At 29.7% G+C, this 22,620-nt stretch overlaps 3 protein-coding genes across 8 annotated transcripts in view; 1 reads left to right on the top strand and 2 right to left on the bottom strand.

The window, feature by feature from the left end:
• Positions 1-4,630: 4,630 nt before the first annotated feature.
• Positions 4,631-8,566, bottom strand: LOC105120734 (probable WRKY transcription factor 12). The gene is made up of 4 exons (XM_011019076.1): positions 8,112-8,566; positions 7,775-7,851; positions 7,174-7,335; positions 4,631-4,937 (listed from the first exon to the last, which is right to left on the bottom strand). Exons 1-4 carry the CDS (start codon positions 8,319-8,321, stop codon positions 4,775-4,777), a joined length of 612 nt encoding a protein of 203 aa, XP_011017378.1. The 5' UTR covers positions 8,322-8,566; the 3' UTR covers positions 4,631-4,774.
• Positions 8,567-19,713: 11,147 nt separating this feature from the next.
• On the top strand, positions 19,714-21,198 carry LOC105120729 (nucleoside diphosphate kinase 1-like). Its single transcript, XM_011019064.1, has 4 exons — positions 19,714-19,830; positions 20,083-20,131; positions 20,278-20,509; positions 20,799-21,198. Exons 1-4 carry the CDS (start codon positions 19,780-19,782, stop codon positions 20,911-20,913), a joined length of 447 nt encoding a protein of 148 aa, XP_011017366.1. The 5' UTR covers positions 19,714-19,779; the 3' UTR covers positions 20,914-21,198.
• Positions 21,199-22,056: 858 nt separating this feature from the next.
• LOC105120730 (ELMO domain-containing protein C-like) overlaps positions 22,057-22,620 on the bottom strand; it is a 21,890-nt gene continuing 21,326 nt past the window's right edge. For 4 of the 6 annotated variants that reach the window (XM_011019068.1, XM_011019067.1, XM_011019066.1 and 1 more), the window contains exon 10: positions 22,057-22,366. In XM_011019068.1, coding sequence (XP_011017370.1) covers positions 22,265-22,366 — 102 coding nt within the window. In that variant the 3' untranslated portion in view covers positions 22,057-22,264. Of the gene's footprint in view, positions 22,367-22,423; positions 22,614-22,620 lie in introns of those variants that run through there. The other 2 variants (XM_011019071.1, XM_011019070.1) reach the window with 2 other exon arrangements.

The following is a 22,620-nucleotide window of genomic DNA, read 5'->3' as shown; positions in this document are numbered from 1 at the left end:
AGAGAGGAATATAATACTAGAGATACACTGAAAGTCTGATTATGACACCCTTGATATTATTGGAAATTTCTTAACAAAACAAACTTAACAAATGTGTGTGTTTGTGTGTCTGAAGGTTACCATGTAAATTTAGAATGAGTCACTCACGTTGCTCAAAGATGATGGGTTGCTTACTCGTCTACCATGAGCATTACATGCACCGAGAAATTGCCTTCTAGTCCTTTAAGTCAAACTTAAATAACTAAGTTTTCTTCTTTTTTTCCTTTTATTTTCTCTATTTTCTTCCTTTCTAAGCTATATTATCCCTACCCCAGCGTACATCTCTATATGTTTTTGCGTACATCTCTATGTGTTTTTTTAGTTTTCAAGAGCGTTCAATACACAAATTATTTGTGCAAGCTCTATATTTTATTATATTAAATAAGTATCACATTTATACATCAATGGCTATTTCAAGGCATTATAATCACCAATTTCTATGCCAAGCATAAAAAAATAATAATAATATCACCAATTTCTATGCCAAGCATAAAAAACATAATAATAATAACAACTTATTATATAACATACATGTGCAACATTACTCTCCATACTTTATAAAGTAAACAAACATAATCAAAGTCTACAAATAATTTTGTCACTTGATAAGAAAATAAGGGAAATCAACAACCATTCAACAAGCTTTACATACATGAGCATTCCCTACAACTTTATTCTATTTTCTTTTCATATATATTATTCTCTACTCTTATGTTTACTAACTCAGGTATTAAAGTGTCTCCTGTTTTATAATGGACTTGTTTCATATAAAACATGGCCTTTAAAGAGTAAATTCCACATTCAAACTCTTCTAAGACATAACTTGAAAAACCATTTTTGTATTTTTTTCGTGACTTCATCACATAGCAAGAATGAGGTAAATTTGATTCCTTTTTTTTTTGTTACAAATTTGATCCCTTAACTAGCCGAGAATGATGCATTTTTATATAGCTCAACTTTTAGTCAAAGAGAATCCATTCAATACACAATAAACAAAGGAACATCCAAGGCTAATTATTTTTGTGAATGAGCTTTAGTAATTCTACAAATAATTAATATGGACCAGGGCCTATGAATCTTGTCAGCACCTATCACTTACTTTTTTTATAATACTAGTTTATTTCCTGAATTATGTTACATGTTAATCTTAAATTTTTTGAACATAAAAAAGAAGAAGAAAAAGAATATCCAAGTTGCGGTTAACATTGTCATTAAACCTAGTCTAACAACTTAAATCTGAAAACTCTCAACTTAACGCTTTTCTAAATCTAGGTATGAAATTAAATTATATGAGAGTTATTTTGATGTAACCTAATTGATTTTGGCTAGGCTGTCACTATTCACCTGGTAAAAGAAATTTATTTTTTTTAATTATGTTTTACTTAAAAAACTAGTGTTTAATATTATTCAACAACACTACATAAATTCAAAGAAGATGGCATGATGATATAACATTTGTAGAATTTGATCATAATTCTATTTTTCTAATATTTTACCTAATTTAGTTCCACGCTCAAAAAATCATGAAAATTGTAATCCTTATCAGATGAATTTCATAAGTGATGAAATTGTAGATAAATTAATAGAACAATAAAAAATATTTGATATGAAGTACCATTTATTTAATGATGTAATGGTGGTAGTTAAATCTACAATATTTAACTTTAAAACATCAATATTAATATATATCTTTTTTATTTATTTTGTAACCTTAATTTGAAATGCATGTTTAACCAAACACATTAAATTACTTTTCATTCAACCTTAATTCCAATGACAGTTTTAACCAAATATATATAAATATAAAACCAACCTTAACCAAAAGTACTTTTTATAAAATAACTTTTTTTAAACCACAACCACAAAAGTTACTACAATATCAAACATGAATTTAACAAAAATCAAAGCTGATAATATATATATATATATATATATATAAGATGATGATATATTGGATCGATTCCAGTCAACTCGGATTAACTTTTCAAACTAGTAACCTAGGTTTTGGACTCTAATAAGTTCAATAATTTTTTTTTATAATTTTAAGTATATGATAAAAAAAATAAACATTAATTCAAAATAAACCTAATATTAAAGAAAAAAATAATATTTTTTTATCAATAACCTAATATTGAAGGGTTTTTTATTAAAAAAAAAAAGGTTAGGCCAAAAGCATAGGCTTAAGTGGCCTAATGTGTTAGAGCCTTAAAAATCCTAGATGGGTGGCCATATTTATTTAGTTTTCTTTTATAAGAGGCGATGTGTCACCTGTTAAGGTAAGTGACACCTCACCTTCCATTTCCCGACTTAGAATTTAGAGAATGTTTGCACCGTATTTCTAAAAAAAATTATTTTTAAAAAATTATTTTTTTATTAAAAAATAATTTTTTGTGTGCATTAATATGTTGATCTTAAAAATAATTTTTTAAAAAAATAAAAATTATCATTTAGATGCATTTCGGCACAAAAACACCTTGAAAAAAAATTGCAACTACATTCCCAAACAAACCCCTAATCACTATCATAGTAGTTTAAAAATCCATTTTCAACTCATTTTATATATAAAAAAAAGAGACAACAAACATCATAAAAGCTTTTCTAAGCTACCTACTAAGCTTAAAACACCCTAAAATCACCCTAGAATACCAAAATCATTTGAACCTAAAAATTCAAAACAAAACTCAATCTTTCTTTTCAAGCATGTCTATAGGGAAAGCCTATCATTATTAAACTCTTTTTGTTAAATTAAATCCATTGAAATCAAGCTTGACTCTTTTTTTTATTGGAATCACGACTGCCAACTATTTTCTCTCTTTTCAACTATTTTGTTGCAACTTTCTTTATCTTCTCTCTATCTTAATAAAAATTATCATGACTTAGGATGAGTTATGTTTTTTCTCAGTGTTTTACATTTTAATCCTCATCTTTTATTGTTGTATTTCATTATAATTTAGAATCTAATTTTATATAATTAGACTCTAAAAAGATATAATTAATTTTTTTATATAATTATAAAAAATTAATAAATGGTTAAATCTGATCAATAAATGAATAAATAGTGTGTGTGTGTAGTTCGAAGATATCGTGGAGTTTATAAAATTCACAAAGAATCTATTCCTCATGGCCTTGCCTCACAAGTTTGCGTTATAGATTTGTACATGTGTCATCCATTTATCTGTACAACATAAGCTATAGGATTTAACTAGATGGCATGGTTGTGTGCTGCCGCAAGCTTATGAAATAAATGTATTTGATAATGTTATAATTACAAATAAATATTAAAAAATAAAATTAACTGATATAATTTAAAAAAAAATCATAACAAAAAAATAAAAAAATAATAATATAGGGAAACACTATAACAATCCACAGTATTTTATGAGGAAAACTATAGTACTTACCTCATATTATTTAGCTTTATTTGTAATTACTTGTAATTGTAATTTTCTCAATTAGCTCAATATTAAAAAAATATAAAATTGAAAAGGATAATTTTAGAAAAAAAAACATAAAAAAATGAAAAAAACCATGCGGGGAAAATACTGTAGCAATCAACAATAATTTATGAGGAAAGCTACAGTGTTTTCTCCATATATTGAAATTGTAATTCTCAACTAGTTTAATATTAAAAAATAAAATTGACAAAAATAATTTTAGATAAAAATTATAAAAAACAAAAACAACAAAAAAAATCATGTGGAGGAACACTGTAGTAATCCACAATGTTTTAAAAAAAATATATACAAAGTTAAATTCTTAACCAACTTCATATTAAAAAAAATAAAATAGACAAATACAACTTTGAACACAATCATAAAAAAAAAAAAAACATGTGGAGAAATACTATAGTAACCCACGGTGTTTTGTGAGAAAAGTTATAGCTGTAATTCTTAACTAACTCAATATTAAAAAAATAAAATTGATAAATAATTTTAAAAAGAATTATAAAAAATAAAATTACATGGGGAAAGACTGTAACAATTCATAGTATTTTAAAGAAAAAAATTGTAAAACTAAATTCTTAACCAGTTCAATATTAAAAAAATAAAATTGATAAATATAGTTTTATACGAAACAAAAAACAAAAAACAATTGGGAAAAAAATCGACAAATAATTTTAAAAAAAATCATAACAAAAACACTATATGGAAAAACACTATAACAATTTATAATATTTAAAAGAAAAAAATTACAAAACTAAAATTCTTAATTAGCTCAATATTAAAAAAATCAATAAAATTTTTTTTATAAAAAAATTAAAAAAACAAAAAAATTATAGAGAAAACCAAAAAACACAATATATATATATATATATTACAACAATTCAAAGTCACACGTGAAAAAAACTAAATTACTCACAAGTTTTAGAGTGTTGATTTTGGCATTTGGCATTTGCGAGTCTCACTACATAGAGACTAACCTCGAACTTATTACAAGATTGAAATGACAATACGAGTTTTACCAAAAATTCTTAGGACTACTGAAATTAATATAGGTCCCTCCATAATCCATGATTCAAGTCTTTTAAATGAAGTCCATAAAGAGAACACATCTTTCTCAGACTGATATCCAAATAAATGAATATCGAGAATTGTCAGAATTTGTTGATCTTGGGAAGATGAAAACCCCTCAAAATCATGTACTAGCAAGTATTGTCACAAGCTGATGACACGTTATACAACATGATTCTAATATTACAACAATGTCTTTCTTAATACTTAAACTAAAGCATGTATTAGAAGGAGGTAAAGCATTCATGTTCTGATGAATTTGAGTCATCGCATGGAGAGTGATTGTGTCTCCCTTCATAGGTTGTTATCACCATTCGACAATCCTCTGATAATCTTTCAACCCTCTTCTTCACTCGACAGTTGTTGTGAGTACAACGATAGTAGCTCCTGCCAGCACGTTATTACAAACAGAAAATGAGAAGAAAAATAAAGAAAATCGTAATTCATCATAAGTACTTTGTTGTATCCTAAATGCATGATAATGTGAGGTATCACTAGGTTTAGCCCGCCCAGCTACTCCCCTCGATCTATATATATATATATAGAGAGAGAGAGAGAGGAAAGCTTTGCCTGCTCTCTTTCGCCTCTTTCAATGGAAGCATTTACCATTGAAAGATCTGATTAAACACTTTGCTCCATGTGATAGCTCAAGTCTGCCTATATATCACTGGCAGCAACACGTGTAACTCAGCCCAAACACTTGCCACGTTCTGGGTATATATATATATATATATAGATTAGCTTTCTTTTGCATTTTAGAATTCCCCACCACCCAGTGTCCTTCTAAACTCTAGCTCCTCTTATTCTCGACCTTTCAATGTCAAAAAGAAAAAGAAAAGGAAGAAGTATTGACAATTTTCTTAGATATTATATGCTCATTGTATATTTCCTGAGCGAAGACTACCTTTCAAGTCTTACTGGATAAGGCTAAAGGCAACTCTCTCAACAGGTTGGTATTTCCCAGCTATCTCCATCTCATTTTATAGATAATTAGGAGCAAGGAGAGAAGCTACAATTGTTGCAGTTCTATGTGTACACGGACGCCTCAAAGCTGAAAGCCTAACCTTATAGGTCACGGGTAGTTTTCATATGTGAATTAAATTACTCGGTTAACTCACTCTCGTTCTCTCACAGCAAAATTACAAAAAGACTACAAGTGTGTTGCTAAATTATGCTAGTAAGTGATCTTAACTAGTATTCCTTGGAAGGCAATGTATATGTTTTGTGTGTGAGTGTATTTATATTGATTCAAGTGAATTCATGTGAATTCACCTGTTTAAATTGCTGGATTAAGATTTTCTACATTATCATATTAGAGCCTCTTTAATTAAATTAAATGATTAAGAGTTAGGATACTATTATCTTGTACAGTTGTGTTGCTCCGATACTCTAGCAATTATTAAGTATAGAATTATTTTTCGGAAGGCAATGTCTCTGTCTTAATTTGTCCGTGAGTGTGTTTGGACTGATTTATCAAAATGTAGCTAGTAGCTACCTCTACTTCCAAAAGCTTTAAAGAAGTTGTTTCTTTTATAAATAAAATAAAATATAAGAGCATTTCTTTTTTCCTTGAAAATATTATTGAAGAGTATAGAAATGGTTGCAAAATAATGTTTGGAAGATGGAAAAGTTAGGATGGTTTCTAGTTAAAATAGTGGTAAAAACATTTTGCATTATAATTATTAATTTTTGGTTTCAATTGTGCAATATATTAATTAAATATAAAGCAATCAAATCTTTAATAAAATTAATTAGTGGTTCAAAGATCAAGTGAAGTACCATCAATCCTTAATCAGTTACTTGCTTGTGTTATTTTTTATAATTATCAAGAGTATACTAAAAAGAACATAAACATAATAGTCAGAGTATGATAAAAAAAAAATAGATTTTAAAAAAAACTAATTTAATACAAGAAGAAACAAAAAGACCAAAAAAATAAAACTAAAAATGATTACTTAAGATTTTATTATTATACCTTAATTTAATACTATCAGAAAATTTTAAGATCTAAGATTATTTTTTATATAAATAAAATTTGAATAAACTAAATAGCAATCCAATAATAATTATTAATTTTTTGTTATGTATTCTCTCGGCATCCCCGACAAATGATTGCAAGAAACGGCTGACACACCGTAGTCCTATTATTCTTTCTTTTCTACTTGTGGATGACTTTGAATCAAATTATTGGCAATCACGGCTTCAAGGTGTTTGTGAATTTTGCTATGATTTACTACAATAATGCCATTATCATTGTTTCCAAAAGAATTAACCTAGGCTAATAAATCAAACAGATACGCATAGCTTTCTTAAAAAAAAAAATCATTATGCATGAGAGACTCACTAAAATAACTGTATATAATTAATTATTTATAGAATTATTAGTACGAAAAGGTATTGAAGATTATGCTGGTTATTTTATAGAATGACAAAGTTTGAAATTAAATTAATACTTGTAATAAATGTTGTGTTGAATATATTGAAACTTGAAAGCGTTGCTTGAAGTAAAGGTTCAAATTGCAACAACCATAGCTAATGTTGGTTCAGGTGCGCATGGAACCTGTCTGAGATTGAAAGCATTAACCTAGAAAAAAGGACAGGGATTAATTATTGACATATTTACCTTGGATGAAGGCTGTTTTTGACAACTTTTTGCCCATATTTTCTCCACTTATAGCCATCATCAAGAACATCCACATCGCTCCTTGTCTGAAAACAAAACCTCGGTTCTCTAAGCTTTCTCCTCACTTTCAACCTGTTTTTCTCTGAGGGTGAGCTCCTCCACCTGCAAAAATATGATTTCAAATCCTAGCTAGCTCAACCTTTTTGTCTTGGTTCATATAGGGGGATTCAGATTGAAGAAAAAATGAACAAGTATTTATCTAAATATATGTAAAAAGATAAGAGATCCATTGCTGGACAGGAAGATCTAAGAATCAAAGGGTAGCAAGACTTCGACAGAAGAAAAGAGAGGTTATGTACTATTGTATATAAAAGCACACGGTGACAAAGTGGAAACCAATTATCGCTTCCACATATATGATGCGTGGATCTCTTTGGACTCTGCTGAAATTTAGACCTCCTGAAGAATATTTTCTTCCATGTATATGTTGTGGGCGTGCATGTTTGTCCTTGTTGTGGAGAGAGACAAAATAAAGTGCCTATAGCTCTTTGAAACAGAACAGTAGAAAAGAAACACGCCATAGAGAGAAGGATACCGTTACCATGAATTGTTGCCGTCGTTGTTAGCATTACCGGTGCAGTTCTCATCACTGGAAGGCTTTGGATTCATTGTCCCCACCTAAATTTTCCATAACAATAATATAGTACGAAATCAACCGACCAAGCTGTACTCCATATACCAAATTACAGAAGAAGGTATCTGATAAAATTAGGATCACTGACACTAATTGAGTAATATGATGAGAAACGGTATCCAAGTTTTTTTCAAAAAGAAGGAAAAAAAAAAGGAAGAAAGATACATAAATAGTATTAAAGATCTAACAACCCTAGTCTTTCTTGTACAAGATTTTCCATTACAGAATAGTTAATAATACATACCTGCTCATCATTATGAGTAAACCCCATGTGAATATTGGTGGTTGTATTTGTGTTGAGCGGTTGAGATATCTGAGAAGATTGTGAAGGGGCCAAGAAGCTCAAGACCTGGTTTTCTTCGAATTGAACAAAACCCATCTCATGGATTGCTTGTGGTGTAGAGAAAGAGACTTGTAGCCCGTAATTTGGAACTTCTCTTTCTCCTCGATCCATTCTAATCAAGAAGCTTTGCTCCTCCTCCTTCTCCTCCTCCTCCTCCTCTTCTTATTGGCTTATTTGGTGCATGTGTCAAGCTAACACAAGCAGTACTTGGCCTTGCTCCTTCTGTGTTTCACACCATGTACTAGTCTGGTCAACAAGTAAGGGCCGAAGGGAATGTTTCCTGGAAATTATTCCTTTCCATCTTTAAGGTTGTACCAATAGAGTTTACAGAAGTAAAAGACTTGAACAGTTACAGCTTATCTCCCTCTTATGCACTAAATCTACTGTACGGACCATTAATCAAGGGAATATCTGAGCTGTCTATCAAATAAGATTATTAGGTTTTTTTAGGTCAATAGATGAATTGAATAAATAACACTGAGGGCTAATCTTTTTCACCTTGTGTAAGTGGGAGAGGACTATAATAAGTAAACCAAACTCTACAAATCAGAATGTACTTCAAATATTATCGAGACGTCGGCCTAGCTAGTAAGAAGTTTTGTTTTTCACATTATTAGAAAGAAAATAAAAATACGTAGGATTATATATATAACTAGTTCTGAAATGGATATATAACTGTCTAAAACTTTACATGAGAGGAATTAAATACCTTTGTGTGGAAGCTCATCAGATCGATATATATTCTAATTGTGAAAGCCGGATCGAAAAAACAAAAGTAAACATAAATAAAATAATATAATTAATTAGGATTTTTCTTATGCCCCTTTTTATTAATTAAGGGTATTAAAGTAATAATGTACTTATTAGTAATTGCATAATAATTTAGAGACTACAAAGGAAATAAAACCTTATATTAACTTACGCTAGCATATATCTTGTTAGAATCACAAATGAGATTTAAGATGTGTGTTCCTTGTTCTAACCTTTTAATTGAGTTTTTGCTTCTACATTAGGGTTATTGAAAAATATTTAATAATTAGAGATTGAAAAATAAATATTTTCATGATTTTTTTGGTTCGGGGTGTGACATAATTCATACAGAAGATCGATGCAAATTAGCATATATATGTGTGTATAAATTGTGTGTGCGCTTTTCTGAAAGTATGCATTTTTGCATTTTGTTCGGTCTTGCTAGAAAAGTTCTGAAATAATAATGTATTTGCCTGACCATTTATCTAATGCACGTTTCTCACATTAAGCTTAGTGGTATATTCTTATTAATTAATTATTAGTTAGGTTTTAATCTTGATAATAATCAATAGCGGTCAATCAAGTTTCAAAAGCTAATTAGTAATTACTATTATGAACTGAATGTGGAATAAATAAGGACGCGCGCGCGCACACACATATATGAAAATAAACTTAACTCGTATGTAATTAACAATAAAAGGAACGTAGATGTTTAGCTTAACAAACACGTTTTCTGGTGCCGAGCATGTTTATGTTGCAAATTAAGAACTTGTTTATCGTTAATCACTCTTTAATTTTGTCTTAACTTGCAATCCGCACTAAATGCTTCTTTTAAAAGATGACTTTGGATGTTGTACATCCACCGATCCAATTTGGGCAAGAAAAGAGAGGAAAGGATTGGCCATTGAATTTACTTTCTTCTCTTTTTTTTTCCTGTGCAAATATAGCAAATTAGAAGAGAAGGGCGCCGCTTAATTATCCTATATCTTAATTATCCCTTAAGTAAAATATATTCTTTTGTGTTAGATATAAGGAACTTTAATGGACTAACTATTCGAAACCAAAAGAGTGGATCCACATTATACCAGGCGTTAGCTTGATCCAATGTTAAGAGTCCCAATCAACAGCGGAGGAATACTTGTAGCTAGTAGGATTTGCATGAAGGTATTCCACTGCTTCTAAAACCTCTCAAGTTCTACATTTTGAATCACGACCTAGCACTGTAATTAAATCAAAATTAAATATGGAAATAAAAGTGTCACATACTTGGTTGCAAAGCTTAATTCGCTTTTTAAATTTTATATATATATACACGCGCGCGCAAGTTATAAACAGACGTTGACTCTCAAACACCGGAAGAACTTATTAACTCAAAATTTCTAGTGGATCACAAAAATTAAGAAATGCAACTGGTAGGATTTGTAATAGGAATATCCTCTTTCAATTGACTATTTGTTTCTAGATTTCTTTTCAATTGTGATATGGATATTAATTACCAATTATCTAAATCCTTAACTTGTGAAATTCTTGATAGTATTTCATGCATTCTTATATATAATTGGTCGAACTTATCCTTGAAAACAACGTTCTTACAGTGCAGGTAATATCCTAAAAGAGATTGATATATATATACCTCTCATCGAAATGCTTTTCAAAGATATATTTCAATTAAATGATATATAGATCTGCCCCCCTCATCTAATTTTGTTTTCCCCGTATTTCATATACTACATGCATATATAGAGCTTCCACACATTTTGATAAATTTTATTATTTATAATTATTTATTAATATTTTGGGGAACCGTGTGAGTTATATTCCGCGGGTATCTTTCTTTCTTGTTTTCTATTTATTTATTATATTAGTTATTGGGGATTCGTCATTTCAAGGTATTCCAATGGACGCGCATATATTGCATTTCTTGACAAAATGAAACTTTTAAGGTAGTGTTTGGTAATTCCAACATAATTGAGTTGCATATTAATGGATACATAATTATCTTTCTACATATTAATGCAAATTGACCATGTATGTTGTACTATATTGTCCTATTAAATACTTCAAATTGTTTGGTAATAAATTGTATTTTTGTGTTGTTAGTAAAATCACTTAAATTAAAATTATTATTAAATATATAACTTGAGTTAAATAATTTATTTTAAAAATTAAATATTTAAAAAAAACTAAATAAATTGCTATAAATGAATTCTTTCTTTGGAAAATATCATAAAAATATAATTAAAAAAATAATTAAAACATCACATAGTTTTTATAATAAATATAACTGCTATATAATTTAAATTAAGATCCATGAGATCTGATTTATTTAAAATAAAATAATTAAGGTTTATTAATTTTAAAATATTTAATGTTCTAGTTGTTAACGTGATTTCTGTAGATTAATACAGCATTTCTTTCTCTTCTCTTTTCAAAATATCGTCTCTCCTCTTGTGTAGAAGCACGTGCCACAGCCTTCAATTCAAGCCCAACGGGAAGCATGTCTAACATTTCTAAATTTCGATAAACAATGACGGAGCTAGAAATTAGTTTTATATTGAAGAGCCGATAGATATGTGAAGATGAAACAATCATTTCATAAATATAAGCAATGAGATTAAAAGGTTATGAATTAGAGACCGAAGAATATCTTTGTTTCTTCATTCTAAAAGGGTGTTTTACATACGCATTTTAAGACTTGAAATATAGATTGTTTTGAACTTCGGGAGGGCTGAGGCGGCGGCGTCTAGTTCCGCCTCTTTTGGTGAAGAACGTTAAGTAGCCAAAACAAAGAGAAAAGAAAAAGGGTTATGACAAACGAATATTATATTAATCAAATATGTGAGAGAAAGGGAGTGTCAGCAGCTCAAATCGATTCTTGAGTAGCTGGTATTGATCATGTCCGTTCTCATAAGAAACAAAAGAAAGAGGGGTGTGGAGCCTATGGGAGCAATGAGTGGTGGTGGGGTACATGAAAACCTCCATCATTGTCAACATATTTATACGGCGGTTGAAAGCATGGAAAGGATAATAGCGTCCGGAATCCTGCCAAATCAAGTTCCAGTATAAGCCATGTCTGTATCTGTGTGTATACAGTAAGTATATCTGTCCACTCAGGCCACCCTTACCTAACCTGAAAAAAAGGAGAGAAACGAAAAACTATCATGGCTGCCGTCCCTTCCGCTCACCCTCACATGTTACCAGATCCACAGTCTCTCTCTCGCTCTCGCTCTCGCTCTCGCTCTCTCTATCTATGAAAAGTCCCTCCCATCTTCCCCGGCAATACCTACATCAACAACAACTAGAAACTCCCTGCAATTTCAACACCCTAACAACAACAGCACAGAAAAAAATATATGTTAAATGTGACCAGGTGAGCTTTTTTTATGTTAACATCATCAAGTTCAGGTGCTTTGTTACCATCACAGTCCCAAATAATTTCTTTAACCTCATCCAATGTGAATGGTACCTCTAGAGAGATAGACAAAGATCGATGACAACAATTTCTAGAATTTCAGGTTTGAGCAAGATGGCCTCTCCTATTTCTCAAAAGACAGGTCCCTGCTTTCTTTAATATTCTCTAAAGTCTTATCTTCTTTCTCTAAAGCTTTAATTTTTTTCACCAATGTTATCAACAATATCACTATTCCACCATGTTCTCAGAGCTTGTTCAAGGACTTTGACAACCTTCATAACTTCTTGACCACCACAGATAGAATTCATAGAAAACCTCTAGAAGTCCTGAACCATTCTTCCAAAATTAGATATCATCAGGTTTGAGTATATATCCAACACCAAAAATAGACTTAGAAAAACAACACAAAAGGGAGGAAGGGAATTTTTTCAACCATTCAGAAGAAAAATCAATATCACTAGCTGAGTTACCCTTAGACCATGTGAACCTTTTTACCCATTAAAGATAATTCAAGCAAATCACAAGCATTTATGCAATCTCCAAATACTTCCATATAACATGTAATAGTAGTCCCCCCTTTATATTAGAAGGAAATATAGTTTTATTAAAATCTCGCATGAGACATCATGGCTTAGTAATATTGTCTGTAACTCCATAGAATGATTCCATAAATCTTTTTTAAGAGTTATAGATCATTTAAGGCATACACCACTGATATAACACATTCAAAGCCATAATGAGCAAACCTTCCTTCAATATAAATTACCTTGTTGGTATGATGTTGCAGGCAACCAAATATAAAATCTAAACTTTTAAAAATATATATAGTAATGTAAGAAAGAATCATTTTCAAGTAGAGTATCTATTCTAATGTACGTGAATAAGGATGAGGATGGGTTTCAAGTCTAACGAAAATAATTATAAGAAAAATAACTAGATAACAATTCTAATTAAAATATCAAAATTAACCAAAAAAAAAACTTTGATCCAAGTTAATATTCACCATTGAAATTTTACAATTAATCATCAATGCAAGTATATATCAATTTATACTTTAAGTTTTCACTGTTAAAATTATTTTTATATCTCTTTTAAATTATATTTAAATAGAAACAAGCATAAATAACCCAAGACAAGCATTGAAAGTGTAATCTAATTGTAACCTAGTTATAACCTTAAGAATTAGAAAGATCAATAAAACTAAATAGCACATGCATAAATAGTTTTGTTTAATTTAGTTAAATATTCTTTCTAAGATTTAATTAATAATTTATTACGTAACAAATCATTAAATCTTAATTGTTTCACAAATTAGAGGGATCAAGCAATTATAAATATCTTACAGCAAATTGCAATGAATAATACATTGGTATGCCTCTTGGTAATTAAGACTCTGTTTATTTATATGGTTCCTTCTATATTTAAAGCACAACAAAACAAATATTTGGTTACATTAAAAATACAATTTATTTTTTGGTGAGGTCTAATATAATTCATGTTTAAAACATAAGTTTTGTCGAAGCAACTCTTTGCTCCTTTTCTCTTTTAATATTAAGTGGAATTCACTAGCACTGTTCACGTGAACAGTGCGAGCGAAATTCACTGTTCATTTAAAACATTGAACAGTGTGAGTGAATTTTAATTCATTAGTACTGTTCACGTGAACAGTTTTTTGTGTGTTTATTTTTTAAACAGTTTTTTAAAAAAAATTAGTTTATAGTGAATTAAATTCACTCGCACTGTAATATCAAATTTATTCCTGATAATATTTTATCTAATTTTATTACATGCTCAAAAAATTATGAAAACTATAGTTCTTGTCGTATGAATTTTATACGTAATGGAATTGTAGATAGTTTAATAGAATAATAAAAAATATTTTATATAAAGTATTGTTTATTTTATGATTTAATAGTAATATTTAAATTTATAACCATTAATATTAATATATATATATATATATATTACTTATTTTGTAACTTCAATTTAAAAGGTATTATTAACCAAACACATTAAACTATTTTTTATTCAACCTTAATTTTAACTACAGTTTTAACCAAATATATATAAATATTAAACCAACCTTAACTAAAAATATTTTTTATAAAATAATTTTTTTCAAACTACAATCACAAAAACTATTACAATATTAAACACACTCTAAATAAAACAATCATAAATATACACAAAAAAATATCCATTACTCAAAGGTAAAATAAACAATAAAAATAAATTATATCTCACAATCTTATTAATTCCAATTCCAAGGCTTTTGTCTCTTCTAATCAATTATAAAAGTTGAGTCTTGCATGGACATGATGAAAACTATGAAAAAGTTGTTAGGAAAGAGGGAATAAAAAGATGTCCCTCGTGTGATGTTTCCTTCTTTTTAAAGTTCATTCCCTGTATTAGAAGCTCAACAAATCTTTTAAAAATATTCTAAATATCATCCTCAAATAATAACAACTAAATTTGACTAATTAATAAAAATAATAAATAATAAAATTGAGTCTTAATACTACTAAAAAAGTAATGTTTTCAACTGGAAATCATACACCAAATTTGAAAGCTTCTAAAAATAAATCGCATCATATTTATATGTTAGATTTACAAGCCAAATAATATTTCAACATGACAGCAAGTGCAGCGACTTCATGTTTTCCAATGCACCCTTATTCTTTTTATATATGTTCTTCAATACACTTGTATTAAAATTATTATAATGTTATTCTTTTTTGTAATTGAAAATTGTTTTTGGAACTATGATAGAATGTTGTCTAAGAAATAAATATTTTTTAAAAAATTTAAAAATAAATAAACATGTTGATGAGACAAAGGGGTTTTAGTTAGAGAACATCAGTTTTATCCTTATGTTAAATCATCTAAACTTTTTTGTTATGTCTTCTGATTATTTTTTACTTATAATAAATCAACAACATTGTGTAAAAAATAGATGTTTTTTGTTGAAATTAAAAATATTAATAAGAGAAGGAAAGCTTATACTAGCAAATTAGTTTATTTCAATGGAATTTTAATTGTTATTCTTTTAAAAAAATGAGTTTCATATAATTAAATAAAAAATTAAGAACTCCCCACAGCTTAAGATAAATATCTTAGTTGCGCGTGTTTCTAGCTTAAAATTTCAATTAAAAAAATAAAAAATAAAAAAATAACAATAAAAAAATAAAAATTAAAGTTGATATAAAAATCAAATTAAATCAAATTTTTTATGATGAAATTAAAAAAAAATATTTAAAACAAAATATATAGAAAATTGAGAATGAAATTTGATATAATTAAAAAATAACAAAACATTTCTGAATTTTGAAAAGTATTTTTTATCTAAAATAAAAGAAATTTTTTTAAAAAAAATCAAGTTTAATTTTCTTTTAACTAGAAAATATTTTTTTATTAATCAATTTTTTTAATGATAAACAAACAACCTAAAACAAATAAAGATATCTCAATATAAATTAAATTAAATCAAATTTTAAATTAAATAAAAATTTAAGTAATATTAAAGTTGGGGTTAAAATGAGAAGTTTGAGAAATAAATTAATTAATAATGGATTAAAAAAAATAGAGGGAAAGCACAAAAAATCCATATTCTCCTTCCAAAAATTAAAACCCTGTATTTGTGCACCGAACACAAGTACAGGGTTTTAAGAATTATCCTTGTAGTCCCCCCTGTCTCCACGCCAAACATATTGCTAGAGTTAAAACAGGTCACCGAAAAGTAAAAAGTGGCTGCTAGCTGCAAATCTAGAAATTAAATCGAAAAACTAGGAATAAGAATTCAAATGAGACCTGTCTGTCTTCGGCAAAGTCAATAAGAATTCAAATTAAGATTAGCTGCTTTTGAGACTCTCCGCCGACGGGAGGAAAATGAGACCCCTGAGGATACCACAATTTCCAAACTTGTCAAAAATCATCAATGGAGTTCAAGAAATATTCTATGGAAGGTACGACGATCTAACGTGGAAACCGAAGGTGAAGAAAGTAAAATAGACCCCCCGCGCGCGTATATATCATGTGTTTCTTTTAAGAAACTAATAAGTTATTTGAATTTCAAGAAAAAACAAAGTCGAACGAGAAAATAAACAATCTCTTGTATAACGCCTTTGCTACGGGAAAAACCCAGAGAAAGGGGAAAAGTACGGAATCAAGTTCGAAAGCGTGCCCAGTAAAATAGCTTCAAAGATCGAGAGGGTAAGCAAAGGTTGCAGGTGCTGAATTCCATGCAATCATCATGGCCTTTCCAGCGATTCCTAAAGTCTTCCGAGTTTCATGATGACAGAGTAAGGCATCAGATATTTGGTGGATCCCACTGCCTCCCAAACCTTGTCCGTTCTTTTTGTTTTTCCTTTTCAATTAGCTAATTTCATAGATAGGTAGCAACTCTGAGGGGGGTGTTCTTGCAGGTGAGCCTTCGATATCTTCACCAAACTTTGCTATTAGTCTCTCAGTCGTAATTAATTCACCAAAGCTTATGACAGCTTTGTAAAATAGTCACCAAGTCTGCTAAACGCCCTTTAATTTCTTGTACGATTAAGCTAAATGTGGAAGAAAAAGAAGTCAGTGTCAAAAATCATTCTAGCCAGATGGCAAGAGAGCTCATAGCAGATGCTTGAGCTTTAGGTATTCTAGATTCAAATTGATTGTCAAGAAATCAGCCCTTTTTTTATTTGAGGTTACCATCGTTATTTAGAGCTAGCATCGTTAGCATTTCACTAGCCACTGCAATTTCGGCAACGATGAAGATTGTCAAACCCAGACGCCCCCAGTTGGGAGCCTTCGCACGATATCATTCCATTGTTATGTGCTTGCTACTCCCTGCGTTCGTTGCCACTTAAAGTTATCAGTCATGGCAAAGTCTGCAACTATACCTATTTATTTGATACTTTTTTTGCGATTAATTAGGCTTTTTAGGCCATTTTGATTTAGTCATGAGCTCGATTCAATCAATGTTTAATTATAAATTTTAAAATTAATTTAAATCAAATTAAAAAAATTAATTAAATAAAATAACTTAATTAAATTTTTAATAGATCAAAATTAATTTTATAAGAGATTTAAATGGTAAAATATTAAGTTTAAAAGCTTAATTTGAATTTCATTAAAAAAATAAAATTATAAATAATCAAATTTTATATTTTCAAACTCAATTAAGTAAAATTAGGGTCAAATTTACAAAAAAACAAATTCAATTAAGTGAAATCAGAAGGTTAAAATTATAAGAAAATCAAAATTTGAAGTCAATTAAAGTTTAAAATAAAGAAATTTAAGACTAAAAACCTTTTTTAAAAAAAGAGCATGATTTTGGAAACCCAATTAAATGAAATCATGGTCAATTTTTTTTTAAAAAAAATTGAAGATTAATCAAAAATAAAATTGAAAATATCCAAGGTTAAGAATTGAATTAAAAAATACACTAAACTCGTACGGTTATTTTAAGATTCAATAGAGATGAAATTAAATTAATTCTAAGAATCAAAATTCAATTAAGAATTTAATTAAATAAATGAAAAGATTAAAAATTAAAATTAAAATAAAAGATTTTCAACCTAAATTAACTCATATAACTTTCTAGTCCCTTGCATTATAAATATTAGCTAAACTATTTATGGATTTTTTTACTCAAGGCACCATCCACAATATTTATCTTTTCCAAGTGATATTAAATCCTGCAATCATAAATACCTAATAGTTTTTTGTTTTAGGTATCATCAACAACATTTCAGTTTTTTTAAAATAATTTTGAATCTTTTTAATTTTCACTCTTTTTAATTTATTTTTCTTTTAAATTTGATGTTATTTATTTTCATTGCTATTTAAATAAAAAAAAACTATGGTGGTAAGTTTTTTATTTGAGAATTCATTTTTAATTTTATTTTTAAATATTAAATTAATTAAAAATTGAATTTTTTAATTAAATATTTATCTACGATTTCAAAAATTATAAATTAAAAAAATTAACCGAGATTTTATTTTATTATGGCTAAATAAAATACCCTTAAAAGTAAAACAATACTTAACTTGGGCTAGGGGATTATTATAAAAAAAAAAAATCCGCTCTTAGAGCACAATGTTATTGTTATATTGCTCTTAAAATAACAAATTACAAAGCAGGTGCTCTTTTTACTCTCAGATTGGTTTTTTTATTTTAATCATTTTGCCTCGTGTTATTTGTTCTTTTAATTTATATAAATAATATTTTTTTAATTTTTTTTTTACTTTATTTTGGATTATCACTGTTTCAAGCAAATTAAATTATCAATTACAAATCATAATGAACATGTTTAATTAAAAATATAAAAAAATCAATTGTGATTCATAGTTTTTTTTTGTAAAATATCACGCCATCGTATTCATATTTCAAAAGTATCCTGACATCTTGGCATCGTTTATTTTTTGACATTTAATTAAACAAAAAGATTTCAAAAAAACCAAATTATTATACTTTATGAAGTTAATTATCAGGTTTACTGGTGTGGTGCTATGATAAATCAGTTTTTCAGCTCACGGGTTTGACGTTATGTTTTTTTTTTTAAATAAATTTGATTTTGATTATCTATTTTTTTATCATCTAATTAAAAAAAATATTTTTGAAATAAATACCATATTATTTAATTTTAAAGAATTCATACACATGTTTGCAGGTACGGGGATTCATTCGGTTCAGGTATGGGGGTTCATTCGGTTCTTGGTTTCGGAAGTTTTAACTTTGTTTTTTTCCTTTCAAAATTAACCTGGTCGATTATATTTAATAATATTCTCAAAAACAAAATTGAACTCTTAATATTTTTCAGCTCTTAAAGAAAATTTTTGATCCAACATATGGGTAAATGTACTATTTTTCTAAACGGCAAGAAATACTTTACCATGCGTTTTGTACTTTTAGTTTCATTTAATTGTCTATAAGGAGAAAAGCCCGGAAATGATGTCATTTTTCACGTTAATCTAACACTTCAACAGCATGCGTTGGTGTAACTTAACCGGTCATATGACATACACAATGTGATTAGCTCTAGAAAAACATTAAAATGGATGTCTTTTATAGATTTCTGAACATACTAACCAAAACAAAGAGGACCAAAATCAAGTGAATGGGTTCTGTATGTTAAAACCTTGAATCCATTAATTTTCTTGTGGGTGTAAATATATTTTCGAAAAAAAAAAAAACCGCTCCTTCTAGAATTGTTTCAGCATTTATTCGGTACATCTTGTAATAATTAGCCCAGTTCTACTGCGAGGAAAGAAAATATATTTTTGACCGAATATTCTCTACCAACTAGGGTTTGCTTTTCTTTTGCTACTTATAAAAGTTCGTCATAACTCACTTTCTCCGTCACTCATTGTTTTTGCTCTTTCACTGCAACAGAAGAAGAAAAGACTCGAGGGGGAGAGATGGAGCAAACCTTCATTATGATCAAGCCCGATGGCGTCCAAAGAGGACTCGTAAGTTTCTCCTATTTATTTCCTTGAACTGGGTTTCTTCGTGCTATCAATTTCTTGGTTGACTTCTTTATAATAAGTTATGGATTTAGTGCCTCCTTGTTGAGAAGAAAGAGAAAGATTAGATCCATCATGGGTTTGAATTATTTTACTAGATAACGAGCTTTTTAGCCCAAACGAGAATTTTTGTGTTTCAATTGTGTGATAATTGGCTTGAGTTTTCTAGAAATATCAATAGATTTCTGTGCTCCTCAGGTTGGTGAGATTATTTCAAGATTTGAGAAGAAGGGATTCACTCTCAAAGGTAATCAATTTGCTATTGATTTGTTTAAAATGCTGTAAACTTCTGTGTATGCAGTGATAAACAGAAAATTATCATTTTTCAGTTACATTTGAGTATTGATTAAAATATCGTGGTCGTTACATTTATTATGAACTGTTTGGGTTTAGGTTTGAAGCTACAGACTGTTGAGCAATCTTTTGCTGAGAAACACTACGAGGACCTGGCCAAGAAGCCATTCTTTCCTGGTCTTGTTCAATATATTATTTCTGGCCCAGTTATTGCAATGATTTGGGAGGGAAAAGGTGTTGTTGCCACTGGCCGTAAGATTATCGGAGCCACAAATCCTGCAGCTTCTGAACCTGGAACTATCCGTGGTGATTTCGCTATTGATGTTGGGAGGTTAGTTATTTTTCGAATTCAAATTTGCCTCTCGATGATTCGTGATAGTGTGTATCTGCTGCGACAAAGATCGGTTCTTGCTAAGGAATTGACTCGGCGTTTTAATTTTGAAATAACTATGGCTGTAGCATGCTAATCACTATTTGCAAACCATAACCCATGTATCTCTAACATCAAGTTTCATTTGGCATACCCTATTAAAATATGCATGGATTTATCCAAGTATAAAACTAGATACTTGGTTGCATCTTCAAATCAGTGATATCTAAATATTACTGCTGCGTTGCAGGAATGTTATTCATGGAAGCGACTCTGTTGAGAGTGCTACTAAGGAAATTGGACTGTGGTTCCCTGAGGGCCCTACTAACTGGCAGAGCAGCCTGCACCCATGGATCTATGAGTAAAACTTGTGCCAGTTTGGAAGTCGTTGGCCATCGGCCATCCTTCTTATTTAGCTTCTCATGTTTGTTTTATCAGTGAACAATAAATGTTGACTTCTAGTATGTTCAGTCTGTATTCTGCAACTTTGCTTTGTTTAGTTGCTTAAGTTAATCAGCATTCTTATCAAGCTCTATAGTTTTCTGAGTATCAACAGTCGTCATCAGTAACATTAAATCTTGAGTTCTATTTTATATGGAGTGAATATTGAAGACAAATGTTAGCTTGCATGCATAGCATGTTTGTTTTAACAGATGTTTATCTGTTAATCTGTTGTCATCATGTTGCACAAATGGATTTTAACTACAGACCAATTGTTTTAGGCCATTGTTTAAGCGAAGGAAGCATGTTTTTCCCAATACCAAATACAAGTTTTCGAGGTGAAAAATCCTTGGATTATGCCATATCTTAGGTTAGGATGGAAAGCAACAGTGAAAGTAGAATACTTCAAAGGTCTGATTCCAAGTACATCTTTCTGAAAATTGTTCACATCGTTCCGCGTTCATTTGTGCACGAGTGGCCCTTTTATCATTATAAGCGCATAAGTAGCCCTCTTGAGAGAGAATCGTGAGAGTTGGCACATGCAAAGAACTACTAAACGAGCTCTCAAAATCAAAGATATCAATCCAAATGAACCAGAAATTTCAGATATCAATCAGCAACAGTGTATATCCAGAAGACTAATAATCCACGCCTAACATCGAGTTCAGATTGAGGGAAAGTATCCAAACCTAACGTCGGTCCAGACTGAGGGAAAGGATGCTCGCTGCTTGAATCGTGGGCTTCAAAATGGTTTGGCTACTTTCACCCCCTATTTTAGAAATTCAAGCAGCCAGACGTGGCCAATCTGTTCCATGGAAAAGAACCTGAAATTATAAAAGAGAGCAAACAGAGGCAAGAACCAAAAGAGCTGGATCAGAATTCCCGCTCAATTTCGTACAATAGGTAATAAACAACTCAAACCTACCTAGAGTAAAATGGGAGGCTCTACTGTTTTGCGTGGGATGCTAGAAATGAACCACTGCATTCGGAACCTAAATGGAACCACACCTGTCATCATCCTTAAAAACTCATCAAGTTTCTTCTTCCCTTTTTCCGCTACAAGAAAATTGACAAACTCAAAAAAACATTTTTTGGAGATTAAATGGGGGATTCACTACATAGCTTCTGCTGAAGTTTTAATGAGAAGCAATTTATCATGTACAAAACACCATCCAACTAAAAGGAACAAGGAGAAGAACGTGGCAGGAACCCAAATGTGCCAAATGCTGGCAGTGGTTCTTCTTTTGCAGGAAAATTAACTCTCCAACTACTATCCTATCGTGTAAGGAGGGTGTAAGAGGGCAAGTCTTCTAGCCGTGTTATGTCTTCGGACAGAAGCTCCCTCTCCAGTTGACGGCGTGTAGATTTCATAACCGCCTGGTGAAAATATCATAGAAAACAAATTTAAAAAATATAGTATTGTGTTTTAAGGTCTACGCAGATATTAGAGAATCAATTTGATTGATATCTTAAAGAGCCTCGGTGCATCCTGAACACTTTCAAGTGCAGCATTCATAGCATTTATGCAAGACCTCAAAATTGCCCCAACAGTCACACTTTCATGATAGTATGCAAGATCCAATGGTAAATCATGCAACATGGTAGTGTTAAAGTCTTTCCCTATCTCTAAA

Source organism: Populus euphratica, unplaced genomic scaffold (assembly GCF_000495115.2).
Source record: "Populus euphratica unplaced genomic scaffold, PopEup_1.0 scaffold6.1, whole genome shotgun sequence".
Lineage (NCBI taxonomy): Eukaryota > Viridiplantae > Streptophyta > Magnoliopsida > Malpighiales > Salicaceae > Populus > Populus euphratica.
Note: the sequence above shows the minus strand (reverse complement) of the source record. Positions and strands in the feature narration are given on the sequence as shown.